The following is an 18,835-nucleotide window of genomic DNA, read 5'->3' on the forward strand; positions in this document are numbered from 1 at the left end:
CTAACACAGCCCTGGGGAAACGAGGCTCCAGAGCTGCCCCTGTTCCCTCCTGGAAGGCTACTTCTCATCTCTGGAAAGCAGAAACTCATCGGTGTGATTTCAGACGACATCCTTGCCATCCCATAGAAGGCCAGAACAGTACTGAAAACGTTGAGCTGGGTTTTTAAATCAGCTTTCAGAAAGAAACCGCTTTGAGAAGTCATCACAGACAATGTAAGCAGCTACCAAAGAGGCACCAACGCTCCAAAATAAGCTTCCAAACCCATTTCCAGTCTGTCTTTTGCACCTTCGTGCCCCAAGAGAAGAACCTCAGCTAAACTCCTGCCCAGGAGCAGCAAATTCATTGAATCCATTTCCTATTAAAGCTCATTTTTTGCTTCCTACAATAACGAGCACTGCAGTAGGCATCAGAAACCTCATTGGTACAGGGGAAGTGGTGGGATGCTCCACCATAAAACACCAAATATCTACAAAAATAACAAGCATCCAAGGCAGACCACACAAATTCAAAGTTTCCTCCTCTTTTCGCAGCCAGCCGAACGAAGCGAGGAGTACTGACGCCTTCCCAAGCACACGAAAACATTTCCCAATCGTTTCTTCCTGACGTTTCCCAATCTTTTCTTCTCTTGCCCAACCCGCCTCTCGTTAGCGATGATCTGGGCTCCACTATTTACTACACAGAGAGAAACACGATCTTATGATGCAGCTTCTCTTAAAATATGGTTTTAGCATCATTTAATACCACTGCAGAAGTATCACCAGTGTGCCCCTCACACGGGGCAGTAATAGGGAGACACACGACAGAAAACCTGCAAAATGAGTTAGGAAAAGGTTTTAAATTAAACCTTTACCCGAATCCCTGACATTTTCATTTCCAGTGTTGGCACTAAGCTGCCGAGCGAAGTTTCGGACAGAAGGTTTGTGCTCTCTGGACAAAAAGAAAGAAGGCAAAGGAGACAATGGGATGGTCTAAAAGCCAGCGGCTGGCTTTTAATTCATTTCCAGCAGTGAAGAACTCAGCATTTACTTAAACACAAGTCACCGTTATTGTAACGGTCATTAAAAGGCTGCCAGGAGTTTTGGAAGAGGTGAACAAGCGCCGAGGAACACACAAATGGCAGCAAGCCTCTCCCAAAAGACGCCTTCAAATGCCTCAAACCTACCTGAGGATATTTTATCAAAGCCTACCGAATGCCAAAGCAGAGATTTAATTCCTTAAAGGAATTAAAGGGGCATTAGAAGAGCAAAATGTTTGGTGATAACAGAAGCTACCTAAAGATATCCTTTGGGAGCCACGGGAAGCTCAGGAGAAATGCCTACAGCATCAGCAAATCTGGCCAGGAGTTGAAGATGTGTCCGAACGAGGGAAATAGGGAGAAAAATTCTTGCAAACTACCTACAAAACATCATGCAGCAGGCCAAAAAGGAGTGGAGGAACGGCTGGAAGAAGGTATAAGAATAATAAATCCCAATTCAGGTACCAGGAGCGGGTCTGCCAGGGAATCTGTAGGGCCAGCAGATGACTGGGATGTGGAAGTGCACCATGGCACGGGCTCTGAAGTCAGCAGAAAGCAGCCGACAAAATTTTGGGCCGGGAGGATCATTATCGCAACACGTTGGAGAAGAGTCAGCCTCACAAATCTGCACAGAGATCGGAGATTCAATTCAGAAAGTCTTCCCGGGCTTCTCCAAGCGGGTTCAGCTCCTGAAAAGCTGAGCAGTTGGGTGATGGAGGAGCAGGACCTTCATACCGCCAGAAACTGATTGCAAGAGGTTAAAAAAGGATCATAAAAAGTGTCTGATCATTTTAATAGAAGGAGGTACCTGGAAGAAAGGTGCGACAACAGCAGCATCACCTCCTGGTCATTCTTCCTCCTCCTCCTCACCTCAGAGAGGACACAGAGCAGGATTAGAAGAGGCACAGAGAAGCCCAACCAAGGGTGATTAAGGAGCAGTTGCCATAAAAAAAATAATAATATGGGAAGACTTTCCATCTGGAAAGGATTTTAGCAGCTAATGGATACAACAGACCTCTAAAACCCGAGGCCATCCGAGGAAACGACCGGGGAAGGGCTGCCTCCAGCACCACGCAACATCCCGGGAAGCTGCAAAGGAGCAGCCCAAAATAAAACGTGCGGTGAAGCTGTGGACACCTTCACCCCAGGGCTCTCTGCCCCTGCCACACGGGTTAGCAGCTTTTGGAGCAAGCAGCTCCTTTTATTTCTCGACGCTGCTGCCTGACAGCAAGCGGCTAGGGAGTTGCTTTCCCCCAAAATATCAGGAGGGTGATGCAACAGGCACGCAGGGTTACGTGGGGATGCCCTGCTGGTACACACGGCAGCCCCAAAGCCCCTGCTGTTTGGGTTTGGCTTTCTACCTGTCCACGCTTTCCACTGGTGCCATTTCCTGAAGATTTTAGGGCTTTTAGCAGCTACTTTTAAAGACTTTCTGCCCCAATAAATACTGGGCCTTCTGCACCTCGTAAAACTGCTGAAAGCAAGGTGAAAGGTAAAGACGACAACAACGCTCAGGTTTTCCCAGGTAAACCACATCCGCACAAGGGTTTCCAGCAGCTTTTTCCCTTTTTCCAGACCTTCAGTCCCTTCTCCCTCCTGCACGCTCTGTTTGGATGCACCCAGGGCTTTCTGCAGGTGCAAGCCCGAGCAGCAGGCTATTAATTTTTAAGCAGTACCACCTGGGTCGCTGTACGGATCAATAAGGTATCTGTTACTACCAGGAACTTCATAAATATTCCCCCAGCGAAGCACTTCTGCTTCGGGGACTGAAGTTCCAAGACGTACAGATAATAAACTAAAGCTGGAAGGGTTCTGAAGTGATGAATTCAGAAAGAAACTTCTCTGGTAGGGGATAAAGAGACGTGGAAGAGCCACTGATGCTGGCTCACGGTATCTGGACGTATCCTCACCGCCCAGAAACCCGCTCAGGAAGGGCAGGAGAGCTTTTTTCAGGTATTTCCCTGCGTCGTTCCCCTCCCACCCCCAAAAAAAAGTCATGCACAACTCTAACCGGAAGGGGTTTGGTTCTAAAATGTAAGCCTGCACCTTCAGGTGTTCCAGGCACGAGCGCACGCAGGCATCAGTCCGGTGACTCACCTGCACGGGATTGATTTTCAGCAGGTTCTAGGTTACAGCAGCAGTGCTCAGCAAGCCCGAATAAGCCACCAGGACCATCAGCATCCGATCCAGGGAGCTTTCTGCCAGCTCCAGCACCGCTCAGAACCAAATATTTTTCTTTTTAATACCCAAAAAAGCCGGGACTGGCAGCTCACCCAGCTCCTTCTTCCCAGCAGCGAAACAATCCCCAAAAACTCCTCCGTGAGATAACGAGCCTGGAAGCCTGGCTCGGGCATTGTCTTCTCCAAACAAACCAGCTATTATCCCCCCGGCATCTTTATCACAATGCTCCACTCACGAGCCGTTGGGGTTTTTTTTAGCAAAGAAAGGCGACCCTCAGGACCCTCCTCCTCTCCTCAGCTCCAGCTGAGACTCACCGTGCTGCTGCCAGGAGCTCAGGCTCGGTTTTAATTCCCAAGGGAATCCAATCCTGCTAGGCACAACGGGCTCCGGCCATTCCGAGACCGCCTCCAGCTGAGGGCACAAGAGAAAAAATTCAGGTGAAGGCAACCACCCAGCGAGCAGGACGCATCAGGACACATCCAGGACACGCACGGGGCCGGTTTGTTATTTAAATTAAAAGATGAAGCAGGGCAGCCAGAGATCTCAGCAATAAAACAGCCCCCCAGCTTCAAGTTTAGCCTGAATTCGGCTGTCTTCAGAGAAAGCCCGACAGATCTCATTCATCGCTGAGATCGGGACGCCCCGAAACCTATTTTAACGCTCCTCAGGGGGGGAAAAAAAAATAAAATAAACCAGATTCTTCTCTGCTCTTCTGTGATGCTGCCACACTGAAATCACGTTTGGAAAAATACCCAGCATTGTGCGGAGCTCAGCGCTGCGGCTGGAAATACTGAGAGGAATTGTTTCGGCGCGAGGATTCGGCGCACGCAGCGCGTTGGGTGAAAATCCCGGGGTGTTTTCCTTCCTGGTGAATTCAAGCCAGCTAATCGCCTCTCTGCGTTACACAACCGCTCGTCTAAGCCTAAATTTATCAGGCCGGCGTGCTGTCGGAACAGCTACAGGTTTCACCACGAAGGAGACCGTGCCCCGTGTCGGAGCAGGAAGAGTTTTTTCGTGCAGATCAGCGGGCAGCGTGCTCGGGATTGTGCTGGTGTCCGGGCAGCAGGCATGAACCCACGAGCAGAGCGCTCGGGGACCCAAAAAGCTCCTCTCATCCTCGCCCGTCCTACCCTGCTCACCTGCTCTCCAAGCCAAAAATCGATTCCTAAACTTTAACCAAACTTCAAAGGCTGGGGCCGCCAGCTGGGGCGAGCGATCCTCGCGGCACCACAAAGTCCCCAGGGAACCACAGCAGCCCCAAGGTAGCCGGTGACCGACTGATGGGCCACTTACCTCCCTGCCTGACCACCTCGCTGCCCAACTGATTGATCACCTGCCTGCCTGATTGGCTACTTAGCTACCTAGCTGACTACCTACCAGCCCAATTGGCCACCTACCTACTTGGTTGACTCCCTACCCACCCGATTGACCACCTACCTCCTCGATTGACTACCTACCCACCTACCTGCCTGCCCAACTGACTACTTACCTACCTGCCTGACCACCTACCCACCTGATCGACCACCTACCCGCCTGATCGACCACCTACCCGCCTAGTTACCTGCCTGATTGACTACTTAACTACCTGCTTGACCACCTACCTGCCCGACTGACCACCTACCCACCTGATCAACTACTTAACTACCTACCTACTTACCTGCCCGATTGACCACCTACCCAGTTACCTGCCTGATCAACTACTTACCTGCCTACCCACCTACCTACCTGCCCGATTGACCACCCACCCGCCAACCTACCTGCCTGATTGACCACCTACCTGCCTAGTTACCTGCCTGCTTGACTACTTAACTACCTTCTTGACCACCTACCTACCTGATCGACCACCTACCCACCTACCTACCTGCCTGACTGACCATCTACCTGCCTGATCAACTACTTAACTACCTACCTACCTGCCCGATTGACTACTTACCTGTCCGATTGACCACCTACCCGCCTGATCGACCACCTACCTCCTAGTTATCTGCCTGATTGACTACTTAACTACCTTCTTGACCACCTACCTGCCCAACTGACCACCTACCCAGTTACCTGCCCGATTGACTACTTATCTGCCTGATCGACCACCTACCTGCCTAGTTACCTGCCTGATTGACTACTTACCTACCTGCTTGACCACCTACGTGCCCCATTGACCACCTACCTGCTCGATTGACCACCTAACCCAACTACCTACCTGCCTGATTGACTACTTACCTGCCTGATTGACCACCTACCCGCCCGATCAACCACCTACTTGCCTAGTTATCTGCCTGATTGACTACTTAACTACCTTCTTGACCACCTATGTGCCCCATTGACCACCTACCTGCCCGATTGACCACCTACCCGCCAACCTACCCACCTGATTGACCACCTACCTGCCTACTTACCCGCCTGATTGACTACTTAACTACCTGCTTGACCACCTACGTGCCCCATTGACCACCTACCTGCTCGATTGACCAGCTAACCCAACTACCTACCTGCCTGATTGACTACCTACCTGCCTGATCAACCACCTACCCACCTGATCAACCATCTACCTGCCTAGTTACCTGCCTGATTGACTACTTACCTACCTGCTTGACTGCTTACCTTCCTAATTGACCACCTACCTGCCCGATTGACCACCTACCCACCAACCTACCTGCCTGATTGACCACCTACCCGCCTAGTTACCTGCCTGATTGACTACTTAACTACCTTCTTGACTACCTACCTGCCTGATCGACCACCTACCTACCCAATTGACCACCTACCTACCTACCCCCCCACGCCCCTAACCACCCACCCCCCTACCTGACGAGCACCTCCCTGCCCCATCCACCCCCTCCATTACCCCCTGCCCACCACAGCCCCCCCACCCCCCCCACCACCTTTACCCCTCTCCCCCTCCCTCCCCCATCCCACTCCCCTCCCCTCACCCTCCCCACACCCCAAATCCCCCCAAAACCCCCCAAAACCCCCCCAATCCTCCCCCCACACCCCCCGGAAGCACAACACACCCCGACCAGGCCCCAACCCATCCCCACACCCCCCCGCGGCCTCCTCCTGAGGCACAAATTCGGGGAGGGGGCCCTGAGGCTGGGCCCTTTTTATTTTTTTTTGGGGGGGGCCCCCATCAGCGGCCCGGCCTCACCACCCCTCACCCCCTTCCCCCCCCCCCGAGGCCCCTCCTCACCTCACGGCCCCCCCCCCGCGGCGCTCTGCGGCCGCTCCTGCGGCGTTTGTCCCGTTTTTAGGCGTTTTAGCCCCGTTTTTCAGCCCGAAACCCGCCCCCTCCCCGGGATTTACCTCACGGCCGCCCGCCGGCCCCGCGCGCGCGCTCCCGGCGCTCCCCGCCCCCACCCCCCCCTCCCTCCCTCACCCCCCCCCCGCCGGGCGCGCGCGCGCAGGGCAGGCCCCGCCCCCCCGGCCGGCGTCACCGTGACCACGCCCCCTTTCATTAGGCCACGCCCCCTGTGGTTAAGCCACGCCCCCTCCATTGCCTGGCCGCACGGCCCCAGTCACCCAGGCCACGCCCCATTGGCGCTGTGGCCCCGCCCACACCCCGTGGCCACGCCCATTTGTGGGCGTGGCTATGGGGTCTTGCGATAGAACCAGGAAGTGGCTGGGGGCTGGCGGAGCACGTGGAGGGGCTGGGGCTGGAGCTGGGACCTCGGGACCGGGACCGGGACCGGGACCGGGACCGGGACCCGGACCCCGACCCCGGGGCCGCTCCCCCCGCAGCCCAGCGGCTCCATGTGCCCCCCAGCACCCTCACAGGGGAGCTCCTGACCAAGTCCCGGGGCCCGGTTTTGGTTATTTAATTCCCCGCATCCCTGTTTTAATTAAAATGAGGGTTTAGGAGCCCCCAAAAGCGTTTTAAATACAGGCAGGTGCTGGCAAATTTTAGGATATGTTTGATATTTTAATAACAGGCTGTGCTTCAAATGTAGACGGGTATTGGGTAGGGGTTGGGATTAGGGGGCTAGGGGTTAGGGTAAAGGGGGTAAGGGGTTAGGGGGCTAGGGGTTAGGGTTTAGGGTTAGGATCAGGATCAGGGCGCAGCAAAAAACCCAAGCACCCATCACCCAAAACCAAGACCGAGCCTGGGAGCTCACACCCCAAACACCCGGACACAGTTTTATGTGAAAAGAGGGAAAATAAAGCAAAGAGCAACCGCCCCAGGGGCTTAACGCCAGCGCGAGGTGAGGTGAGCGGCCGTATAAATAGCACCGTGGGGTTTTTTTTGTTGTTTTTTTTTTATTATTTTTTTTAACGGGGCGTTGAGCAAACCTCTCCGCCCCAGCTGGGAGAAAGGTAAGGGTTGCGACACGCTCCCCGAGCAGCTCTGCGTCACCTCGCCAAGTGGCAGGGCGGGGTGGTGGCTCCCCGCCACCACGCCGCCGCCTGGCACCAGCCTGGCACCAGCGGAAAAGGCGAGGCACGCCCGGCCCCCCCGGGGCACCCTCCTGCCTGTGCTCACACGCTCTGAGGGACACCCTCGGCCGTTTTTCGCTCTTCCTCGTGGCCTTGGTAGGTTGGGAACGGGGTGGGAGGACAAAGGGATGCGCTAAGCTCTTGGCAAGCCGCTGCCCACGCTTGCGTGTCGAAGTCCTCTCTCAGTTTTGCTCCTGGAAGGCAGGGGTGAGGCCGGCGGGGTGGTTCGGTGGCAGCTCTGCCAAAAAGTTGCTGTCCTGGACCTCACCGCGTCACAGCACGGCTGCAGAAAGCCCCCTCGCGAAGAAGCTGACGTTCTTCTCCTGGATCTTGTACTGGTAGACCTGGACGACGTCCTGCTCCGTTGACTGCAGCGACAGCCTCTTAATTATTTTAATCTGGAAAGGGAAAGGACGAGGAGCGTCACCCCTTGGGCTGCAGCATCCTCACCCCGTGTCCCCCAACACCACCAGGGAAGGCTGTCGCTGTCACAAAATCCATCACACGGTGCCTGGAGCCAATCTGTCACCCCTGGGGGCAGCCCCCGCAGAAATGGGAAGTCTCCAGGGAGCAGGACCTCACTGAGACATCCCCACCGCAGCCACAAGGGGCTGGGGGCTCCAGCAAACCCTGCAGACCCCGCTGGTCCGTTACCTCTCCGTGAATATCTTTGCAGAAGCCGGTCGCCAGCCCCTCTGCCCACAGGATCAGGTCGCTGTGATGACTCAGGGCGGTCCCGAGCAGCTCGTTTTCTTCATCTGCTCCATCCTCGCTGCCGTGAACCAGCACCACGATGTTCCCCTGGAAGGAGAGAGCCGGGTGGTGTTGAGCCCCTCGGACCCCTCTCGGACACACCTTGCTCTCTGTACCCCGTATATCCATGGGGGTGTGTATAATCTGCTCTAATCTGCAGCCCAAAATTCACCAGGCCTTTGTTCCCACACCGCTGTCCACTTAAACCCCTGCAAACAGCGCAGGAATTCACAGCAGGTGAATAAAGACACGGCCACAGAGCCGGGATGCTCGAACCTCCGCAGCTCCTGGAGAAAGCAGAGCTCCCCCGAGCAGCGCCAGCTCCGGTACAAACATCCCCAGGGGCTCTGCAGATTGCCAAGGGCTTAAAATAACCCCAAATCCACAATCAATTAAAATGTACTTTCAAGCTTCGGAACAGCTTGGGCAGAAATAGAAGCGTGTTAGCGTGATTTATCTTTTTTTTTTTGCTGCTTTGGAGGTAAATATTCCCAGCGAGCTGAACGTCCCCTGTCAGCGCTTACAGGGCAAACACCCCGGCACGATTCGAGGTGGAGAACAACAAAATTTGACGCTGTCTACTTTATTTCTCACTCGAGCAAGGAGAGAAGTGGCCGTGGTGTAAATAGCAAAGGGTGGATGTGTCCCCACATCAGGGGCACGGGGAGCCCTTCCCACAGCACCTCCGGGGAAACAGCTGCAAAAAACCTTGCGGGGGGACCCCAGGCTTTGATGCAACCCCCCAAAATTGGCCTCGGGATGATGATTTGAATTTTCTGGAGGAACAAAGCCTTCCAAAACCCTACCGGGCAGAGGAAGGTAAAGGAGACAAAGCCAGGAGTTGAAGCACACGGAGGGAGCGGTACCTGGAGCTGAGAGCACACCACCACCCGGCAGTAGTGGATGAAATCGAGCACGGCCACCGGCGAGGCGCCCAGGCTGAGCAGGAGGCTGAGATCGTCCACCAGCAGCACGGGGCCCCGCCACGAGTCGCCCCCGGCGGGTGTCAGCGAGGTCCGGACGAAGTCAAACAAGGCTTTGAGGTTGGAGGTGCTCCCGCTGGAAGAAAAAAAAGAGATCTTGAGGGATTCTGCCCGCCCTCGTGTCCCTCTCCTCGCCCCGCCGACCCAAAAAGGGGATCGCCAGCCTGTGCCACCCCTGCTGTCCCCAACGCTGTGCCACAACCGGGTTCAATGCCACCCTGACAGCCCCTGCACCCGATCCCAAAGGGTTTGGGTTGTGAGTTATTTGACAAAAAGCCAGCTTGAGAGCTGAAATATGTTTTCTCTAGAGCTCCAACGCGCTTGGCAGCAGGGATGGGAGCAGAAATTGCCCCAAAATGCTGGGGAATAGGGGAAAAATCCCTCTCTGAGCAGCAGAAGAGGGGCTTACCTTAGGAACTGGAGAGGACTGGGCTCTCCCGACGGCTCCTTCTCCCCAAAAAAGAGGTCGAGGCAGGACTTGAGGCCCTCCAAGAAGACGAGCTGGCCCCGCTCCCTGGCGGCTGTCAGGCTGACTCCCTGCGGAGAGGAAAACATCAAACAGCTCCAGAAAAAGGGTGCAAGCAGACCCAAGAGGATCAGCAAGCCAGTTTGGGATCAGATCTCATCTCAATAAAATAAAGCCACCGCCTCGGTGACTCCTGGAACTGCACGAGCTGGTGGACGCGGTCACTGCCCTTTATTTTGCCAGGAGGAAAAAAGAAATCGCAGTGATTTGGGGCGCCCAAACGAGCTGGAATTGCTCCTGGGAGGGCAGCACAGGAGAAAATTCTCATCCAGAGTCAGGGAGAAGACAGGGGCAGGGTGTTGGCAGGTGCTGATTGCTTCACCTCCCTGGCTGAAGGGTTTTTGCTGCTTTCCAATCATCACTGTGGCAAAATTGACGCCCTGGCAGCTCCTCAGCACGACCCACGCGCCTGGAGGAGGGCACGGGCTGGGCACCCTGATACCTGGGAGCAGCACACGCACAGAGGATCCCAACCTGAGGCATTGTTCATCAATCTCATCCTCCTTTATCACCAAGGGTGACTTTTGGCAATTCCGCAGCTCCCCAGCTTGCCTCAGCCCACGTTTTGGGTGAAAATTCGTAACAGGACTCTCAGAAATTAAAATGTTTTTTTGCTCCATGCAGCAATCCTGAAGAAGCAGCAGCGCTGAGCCAGAGGCCAGGAACCAGAAGGATGCTGAAAAAGCAATTCCCTGATTTTTTTATTTTTTTTTGCTTTTTGCCCTGCTGGGAGCTGCAGGACACTTGGGCACGGAGCTGGCGATGCCAGAGCCTAAAGCTTGGAGCAGCTTTTCCCCCAGGAGCTCGAGCCCAGTGCCTGGCACGCTCCCAGCACCTCCTTCTGAAAACCCTGGAGGTTTTCCAAGCGTTCCCAGTGCTCGGGCACCCCGAGAGCTCTCTCCTTGCACGAGGAGGAGGCACAGCTAAGTGATGCGTCCGCTTCTACCTCTGTATTTCTGCCCCCAGCACTGGATGAGGTTTAACGCCACCGCACCGCAGCTGCAACCCACCTGAGCAGCAAGCACCTCAGGGAGCAGCACGGGAAGCTCAAAATTGGTGAGAAAAGCGCCCAGAACAGCCAACGGCACCTCCTCGGTCACTAAAAGGCCTGCCACAACAAACGTCCTTGCTGTGGAGCCGCAGCACGCCCTGAAAGCTTTCACCACCCCGCAGCGCCGCGCTCCGTTATCGCCCGCAGACCTTATCTCTGGCAACCCGTCCCTTATCGATCGAGCCCGGAGATGCCTCTGAAATTACAGCCCAGCGTGACGGGGGCTGCCAGCTCCACACAGGAGCACGACGGCTCTCCCCCACGGCCCTAAAAGCCAAAAACTCGCCGCTGGGCAGCGAAATATTTGCAGGCGAGAGCTGGCGAGGCGGCGGTCATGAACTCGAGCAGCAGCCACGGTGCAAAGTGCGCCGTGAGCAGGAGATCCTGTGAGGTTTCTCCTGCAGGGGCAAGCAGAGGTTGAGCAGGCAGTGTCCTCAGTTTTGGGGTCTCGGCGTCGCAGCAAAGGACGGGGGAGCAGGCAAGAGCGGGGATAAATGCGTCTTTCCTTTAAAAGAAAGCAAAGGTTGTAAAAATGAGGGTGGAACAGCGACCTGGCAAGCTGCCCCGGTGCTATTAAGTCTTCCTACAGCCCAGCGTGCTGTCTGGAAGGCCGTAACACCATTAATTGTCCCTCAGAATTCAGCGTGGAGCCTCAGGAGTGGGGTGAGGAGGAAAGGAAAAGGTGAAGCTGTTACTGCGGAGGAAGGGCAGGCACACAAAAAAAAAAAAAAAAAAATCATGGAAGCTTCTTCCTGCAAGTAAAAAGAAGTCGCTGCACTTGGCCAAGAGATAAGGAACTGGTTCTGGGCTGCTGAGAGCTGGCAACGCTGTGGGGAAGTGGGAAATAACATCAGATTTCAATGGGGAGCACAGGACACCGCTGCAAAGTCTGGATCCTACCCCCTGGCTCCAGCAGCCCGCAGAGGGAAGGATTTCTGCCTCGGATCTCACCCACGAACAGAGCAAATTCCACTCATAAACAGGGCTCTGATCATCAACAGGTCCACGAGCGGAACCACCCTGCCCAAAACCACCCGAGGTGTTCGTTTAGGCAGCGAGCAAAGGCAAGACCTTAGGGAAACCCAGACAGAAATAACCCACGGAGGTCCAACCTGCAGGCAAAATGCATACCAGGAAATTTCACCCCGTGAAGAAATCCACCGAGATGTGATGCTGCTTTTTGGAGCAGACACGGTCAGGGGGTCCCCATCCCACTTAGCAAGCTCCCCCCAAGGTTTCTTGCTGTCTGCAGGAACTATTTGGTGCTCACAGCGCCTGGTTTGCTCAGCGGGGATGCGCTCTGCAGGGCTCTCAGACCATTTATCTCCTTTTAAAGGGTGAAAACTGAGTATGAAGTGACATACAGCTGTTTAGCAAGGACCAAAATTCATCCCACATTTACGGGACTACACCACCACTGCAACACCTGGTTCTCCAACACCCCAGAGTCCTTACCAGCAGGTTTCCAGCACTGGGAACGACCTCTCCGACTTGGTTTTTGGGTTTTTTTCCTTTCCTGGTACACGTAGCCCTTGCCTGACTCACGGTGGGAAGGGGATTGTTAAGAACGTCCTCACCTGTGGCTCCTCAGCTGCCTCTAACCGATGGCTTGGCCCAGAGACAAAGAGCAGCATGCAGATATCATCCTGAATTACGGGTGTTTCAGCCCAAAATGATTCAGGACAGCGCAGTGAAAATTACACCCACCGGGCTGGGCTTGTCTGGGGAACGCCAGAAAACTCCTCTAAGCCTAAAGAAAGCAGGCGGGGGGGGTCCAGTGGGGCTGCTGCAGTGAGCATCCTAATCAGACAAGCCTGATCCTAATCCTAATCCTAATCCTGGTTTTTGTCCCGTACCACATCCCTCTGTTCCCTGCTGCAGGAGCACCAAGCCTGATCGGCCCCATCAAGACCCGTGAATCTGTGCTCACCTGCAATTCCCATCCCTCATCCTCGTTTCTTTCCAAAAAAAAAAACAAAAACTGGGCCTGGAATTACTCACCCGTGCCAGGAGACTTACCAGCTTCTGTGCCACGATGTTGTAGTGACTGAAGGACTGGAGCAGGGCCACGAAGCAAACCTTACAGCCAGCTGGGGGGAGAAGACAAAAAGGCGCGTTATTATTTCGGATTTTTGCAAGCTGCCACTGTCGAGGCACCCAAATCCCAGCAGCCAGGCTGCAGATCTGTCTGCCAAAGCCTGGAAGTGAGGCAGGTCCAGGCAGCCCCTCCGCTTGCTCGGGGCCGGGCTCCCAATTTTCACCTCTCTGTGGGTTTCCCCGATTCAGGGAAAATTTTAGTCAGGTTAAAAAGAAATGGAAAGAACAGGAAAGAGAGGAAAAGAATAAAAAATATGGGTCTTTTTTTCTGTTTCATGCCATTCTGCCCTGGGATCTCCCTGCACTGTTTGCTGGTCCTGCTGCAAGGAGGCCAACAACCGACCATGACACGAACGACCGAAATCGCTGGCGTGCCAAAAATCCCTGTTTTGGCTCTAGCAGAGCGAGTGACCTTGTGTGGAATTACACCCCGAACCAGCAACGCTGACAAAGCCACCTCGCTCAAACGTGATTTTGGGGAAAGCCAGCACGTGACGAGCCGGCCTTGTGGCTTGGGCACGAACCCTGTGCCTGCTCCTTCCTACCAGGGAGCACGGATTTGTTTTTAAAAATAGGGTGAAGCTGGAGCTGGGGGGGGCAGGATGCTCTCAGCCCCACAGCACTCGGAGCTGAGTTTCAAGGCGGAGAGGTTTGGTCTCACCACTTTTGCAGGGCCGGCTGCTTTGCCAGCAGAAAGCTGGAGGAGCCCAGGCACCCAGCGCCCTCTCTGCAGGAGCTGGCAGCTTGTTCCCAGGTGAAAGGTGAGCCGAAAAGCAATTAGGCAACTCATCAAACCCTCTGCTTGTTTGTTTGTTGACCCGCTCCCAGCTTATCTACTTGCTCAGTTATTCCTGATACATTTTAATTGTGTTTTTAAAGGCTTGGTAGCGAAGGAACCGCGTTCATCACCTCGCTCTGGGGTGCCCCTGTGATTTCCAGCCTGCGCTGCGCTGCTGACGAAACGAGCTGCAGGGAGATTAAGGCTACGGGGCAAGTCCCGAGTGCCCAAGGCTATGGAGCACGTCCCAAGAACAAGCCGGGACTGGGATCCATAAATCCTGACGCTTTGTGCTAATCCAGGGACGCCACGTGCTCTGCAAAACCAGCCTCTGCTCAAGGAGAATCACTGCTCGGGGAGGGAAGCTCCAAGGACCAGGCGAAGACAAAGCCCTTGCCTCGCAGAGCCCTGCTGCTCACGTACCTCGGAGGTAGAAGGAGAGGAAATGGTGCACCAGGAAGCTGCCGTCCGTCCTGGCGTCCCGCAGCAGCGTGAATTTGCCCTGGAAAAGAAGAAGCAAAAGAATTGAACAGAGGATGAGAGGCTCCATCTGGGTAGACGAGGTGACCGCTCGGGTCTGCAGCCAGGGGAGGATCTACAGGTGATGGAGGAGGCAGAAACAGCACTGCAGCCACCCATCCGTTTACAAAGGTCCGTGGAGAGGCAGCAGTGGATGCTGAGCTCTCCATGGAAGCTCTGCCCACCACCTAAAAGCCACTGGAGCAGAGCTCCCCGCACGAAGTATAAACCTTGTTTTGATCACGCAGGAAATTAATTCGGCTCATCAGCGCCTGCTTGTTATCAGCACCCGTCTCATCAAGGCGCTTGTTGCCATTACAACCTCAGCCAGGATTCCTCTTTAATCAATACAAATCACAGAAGGGTTGTTTTTAATCACAAAGAACTTACCAATGCTTTTTTCTTTTTTTTTTTTCCAGTCTATTAGAAGAAAAACAAAAAGCCCCACGCTACCCACAGGCAATTTGCAAGCCATCTCCCAGGCAGCTCCCCGATGCCTGACACGTGTCGTGAAGCGGTGCTAATGGGACGGCAAATATTGAACGTGTCTGCACGGGATGCAAGGCAGGACTTTGGGTCCAGAAAGGCTGTTCTGCCCCAGCCAGAGAGCATTTTTCCATGCAAAAAAAAAAAAAAAAGGGTGCACCTCGGTGGGCATTACAATAGCAGGAGGCACCGCTGAAGCAAAGTCCACCTGACAGCTCTCGGAAAGCAGGACACAGTGGGATGCTGCCACACAGAGCACACATTATTCAGCTTCTTCAAAACCTTCCCGTTATTGACCTTTAATCCTGCCGATCCTCACTTCGCTGTCGCACTGCAGCTGCTCAGGCTGTGCCTAAAACTCTCCATCCCCAACGTGTACGTGAGGGGTGGCAAACCCGAACCGTGCACCTCCAGAGGCAGCAGCTGCACCACAGCTCGTGGGGGTGCATGGTTTGACCCTCGTCCCCCACCTGCACGTCCTTCTCAAGGCCAGAAAGGGCTTGGGGTGAAGCACTTCCATAGGGGATGCCTCCTTCTTGCAGCACTTTCTCTCCCTGGTCTCTCCGCACGCTGCTTTCGCGCTCTTTCCACCTGCGGGCTACGAAGCAGAAGCTGCAGCCACTTGTTAGAAACTGCCAAAATCAATCGGCAGGGCAGCGGCGGATGTCACAAGCATCTCAGATGACATCTGAGGGTGACATCTCAGATGCACCCACGCAGGCAAGCAGCATCTTCCACCTACCAGCCCTGCAGTCAGCACTCGGAAAATGGCGCGGATTTAACCGCGGCGATGCAGAAAATGGAAAGGCAGAGATGGGAAGAGATTTGCAAAGGGCTGGTGCTTTTTAAACGCAGCAGGACACTGATTTCTGGCCAGCCCTTGTAGCCCAGGTGTGGTAGGACATCTGGGTGTGTTGTTGAAGTCCACATCCCCGGCTGATGGAAGAGCCAACACAAGTCTGAGGCAAATCCCCGCACAGATGCCTGGCGCCTCTGCTAGGTTCTGCCTACGCTGCCAAGTCAAAACTCGGGATCTCGAGGCCAAACCTCCTGTTGGTTTTGCTCTTCTGAATTCCCAATTTGCATCAAGCCCCACTATGCAGGGCTGCAGCGTCGAACCACGATGCCGCTTGGCCACGGTCCTTCCCCCTGATTTTCTCTCCGGTTTCCCCATCCACCGAGACCCCCTCCCAGGAAAAATCCTCCAAAATCACCTGCTCCAACCACCCCCTACCACCAATGCCACCACCACACCATGTCCCCAAGCACCACGTCCAACCTCTCCTTGAACACCCCCAGGGACGGTGACTCCCCCACCTCCCTGGGCAACCCATCCCGATGCCTGACTGCTCTTCCTGACAGAAATATCTCCTAATTTCCCACCTGAACCTCCCCTGCCACAACTTGAGGCCATTCCCTCTAGTCCTATCCATTTTATCGATGAGAAGAAGCCGACCCCAGCTCCCCACCCCTTCCTTTTAGGTATTTACAGAGAGCGATGAGGTCTCCCCTCAGCCTCCTTTTATCCAAGCACCCACATTTCCTTCATCCACCCCTCACAGGACTCACAAACTACCCCAAAAACCCACCCTACAGGGACAAAATAAACAAACAGAGCAGCCTAAAGCAGACTACATACATCAGAGGGGCTAGAAAACATTTGGGGCAACGCTTTTATCATCGATTTTAGGACCACAGCCCCCAGCAGCCCCACGCCCGATGGGGGCAGAAGCCTGGCAGCCCCCCTAGGGGTTGTGGGGTCAGAAGGGACAGAAATGGGGACAGCAGTGACACTGATGGTGGTGATAGGGACACTTTTTGTGGTGGCAGCGTGGCCGTGCCCGCGCCATGGCGGCCGCCCGCGCCTCCGCCATTACCCCCCCCCCGCCATCGCCTCCCTCACCGTGCCCGGGCGCTGAGGGGAGGCGCCCAGGAGCTCGTTGAGCTCCCCCAGCATGGCCGGGGGCTGCTGCTGCTGCCTCACGGTGCCCTTTACCGGGGGCTGTGTGTGCGTTTCGGGGGGGGGGGGACACACCACAGCCACGCATGCGGCAGGCGGAGCCCTTTTCTCCCTCCCCTTCCTCTCCGGTTCCGTGTTCACGGAGGGGACTGAGGGGGGAGGATTCATGAGACCCCCCCCCGCCATTAATGGGGGTCCCCACGGTGTTAAAATGGCGGCTGGGGAGGGGGGGGGTGGAGGAGCCCCCCCCATCCCCTGAGGGGAGCCCCCCCTGAGGGGAGCCCCTGAGGAGAGCCCCTGAGGGGGCGCTGGGGTGGGGAGGGGGGGGTCGTGACAGGAGTTGGGGGGGCTTTAGGGTGAAAAGAAGGGGATTTGGGGAAAATTAGGGGGAAATTAAGGGAAATCTGTCACAGTGAGGGCTGCCCCCAGGAGCTGGGGGTGCCCCATCGCTGGCAGTGCCCAAAGCCAGGCTGGATGGGGCTGGGGGCAGCCTGAGGGTTTGGGGGCTCTGGGCACGGCCATGGGGGGGTTTTGGGGGTCCCTTCGCACCCCGACCCCGCTGTGGTGCCGTGGTTGTGCGGTGCCATCCCTCCACCTGCTGGCAGTGCTCAGCCCCAGGGCTCCCTCAGTCCTACAGAGCTGCCCCCATCATCCACACCAGTAACGGGACTGGGCCCAGTATCACCCCTGGGGTCCGCCACCAGTGCCTGGCCTCCCCCCAGACCCTACACCTCAAGCCACCACCCTCAATACCCGGCCATTCACCCAGGCCGTGGCACGCCGGTGGCTTCACGAGGGCTCTCCGATGTCCTCAACACTTCCCAAAAAGTCACCGGCACTTTGGGATGCTGCCGAGCATTAATTTGGGGCTCTCACAGCAGAGCCGAGATCATTCCTGGCTTCTTCCCCGAGTAATATCAGCTAATTTACAGCCTGCAGCCGTGAGCATCCAAATCACATAGAGTTATTTTCACCCCCCGCACCTGGATTCGCGTTTTTTGGCACTGAATGCGCTTGCCCCTTATTTACTTTTGTATTTTTTTTTTTATTTTTGTAGTATAAAGGAGGATTGCCCGGCTGAGGGAGACATGTGGAGCGTTGGATGTGCCAAGGGGACTGGAGGAGCTGCGTGGTCCCAGCACTGCCTCGTCTGCTGCGAGCATTAGGGGGCATCAGGGGATGCTGAGAAATGGCAAGGACCGAGCAAGAGCCAGGAGACGCAAATTGGTTAGAAAGAACCACAAATTATCACTATTTGTGGGCTTAGGAGGGTGAGCTGGTAGGAGAAAGGGGACTAAGCCACGGGAGAGAGATCTGAGAGCAACTTGGGAAGCCCCCGAGCTGCAAATTTTGGGGGTTTGGGAGAAGAGTTTTGGGACCACGCAGCGCTCGCCTTAGCCTCCAGCTTCCCCCATCTTCTGGTTTGGGAGAACTGCAGAAAAGCCAGCGGGCTGCGTGGGGATTTGGTCGAGCCGTCGCAGCTCTTCTTCCCCCTTTATTTTTGATGTTTATTTGTGTGTTATCTGTAAAATTTGCCACCCCATTCCCTAACCCTTTTCAGAGAACGTAGGCACAGGCTGGGTGAGGCGCCCGGACCCCGAGATACCCCCCAGAAACCCACTTTTTGGGGTCAGCCCCGTGCTTCCTGCCTTTTAACCACTTGCAGAGCTGTGAAAGGGCTTCCTCTCCTTCCCTTGGACGGCTTCCTCGCTGGAGGAGCTTCGGCTGAAAGCTGCTTTAACAGCCCGGATCGCTTGGCCTTTTGTTTTCCTGCCCTTTTCAGAGCGCTGGGAACCCGGCTCTGGCTCTTGGGGGCGTGGGGAACCAGCTCCGGCCGGGCTCCCTGCCTTAACTCCCTCACCTCCTGTCCTCCCAGCCCTCAGGGTTTGGCTCACGGAGGGATTTGGCAGAGCCTGGAGCTGTTCCTAACTCAGAGCTCTCCCATATGCTGATGATCGGGGCGTTTTTTGGCCACCTTTTTGCCTGCACCGTCACGTTTCTCTCCCCGGAGCGCTTCCCTTCCAGCTCCTCCAGGAGCTGCAGAGCCCTCTAAATTAATA

At 55.4% G+C, this 18,835-nt stretch overlaps 2 protein-coding genes across 3 annotated transcripts in view; both read right to left on the reverse strand.

Moving 5' to 3' along the window:
- Positions 1–6,565, reverse strand: part of SCAP (SREBF chaperone) — a 40,398-nt gene extending 33,833 nt beyond the window's left edge. Inside the window, exons 1-2 of one of the 2 annotated variants that reach the window (XM_038175141.2) lie at positions 6,495–6,565; positions 3,512–3,608 (exon numbers count right to left, since the gene is read on the reverse strand). The gene's annotated coding sequence lies outside the window, so the exon portion shown is untranslated. Of the gene's footprint in view, positions 1–3,511; positions 3,609–6,381 lie in introns of both variants that reach the window. The other variant, XM_038175142.2, reaches the window with a different exon arrangement.
- An 860-nt stretch (positions 6,566–7,425) lies between these two features.
- Positions 7,426–16,879, reverse strand: ELP6 (elongator acetyltransferase complex subunit 6). The gene is made up of 7 exons (XM_027452933.3): positions 16,719–16,879; positions 14,234–14,312; positions 12,955–13,025; positions 9,768–9,895; positions 9,242–9,434; positions 8,277–8,423; positions 7,426–8,020 (listed from the first exon to the last, which is right to left on the reverse strand). Exons 1-7 carry the CDS (start codon positions 16,770–16,772, stop codon positions 7,895–7,897), a joined length of 798 nt encoding a protein of 265 aa, XP_027308734.2. The 5' UTR covers positions 16,773–16,879; the 3' UTR covers positions 7,426–7,894.
- Positions 16,880–18,835: the final 1,956 nt, after the last annotated feature.

This window comes from Anas platyrhynchos, chromosome 2 (genome assembly GCF_047663525.1).
Source record: "Anas platyrhynchos isolate ZD024472 breed Pekin duck chromosome 2, IASCAAS_PekinDuck_T2T, whole genome shotgun sequence".
NCBI lineage: Eukaryota > Metazoa > Chordata > Aves > Anseriformes > Anatidae > Anas > Anas platyrhynchos.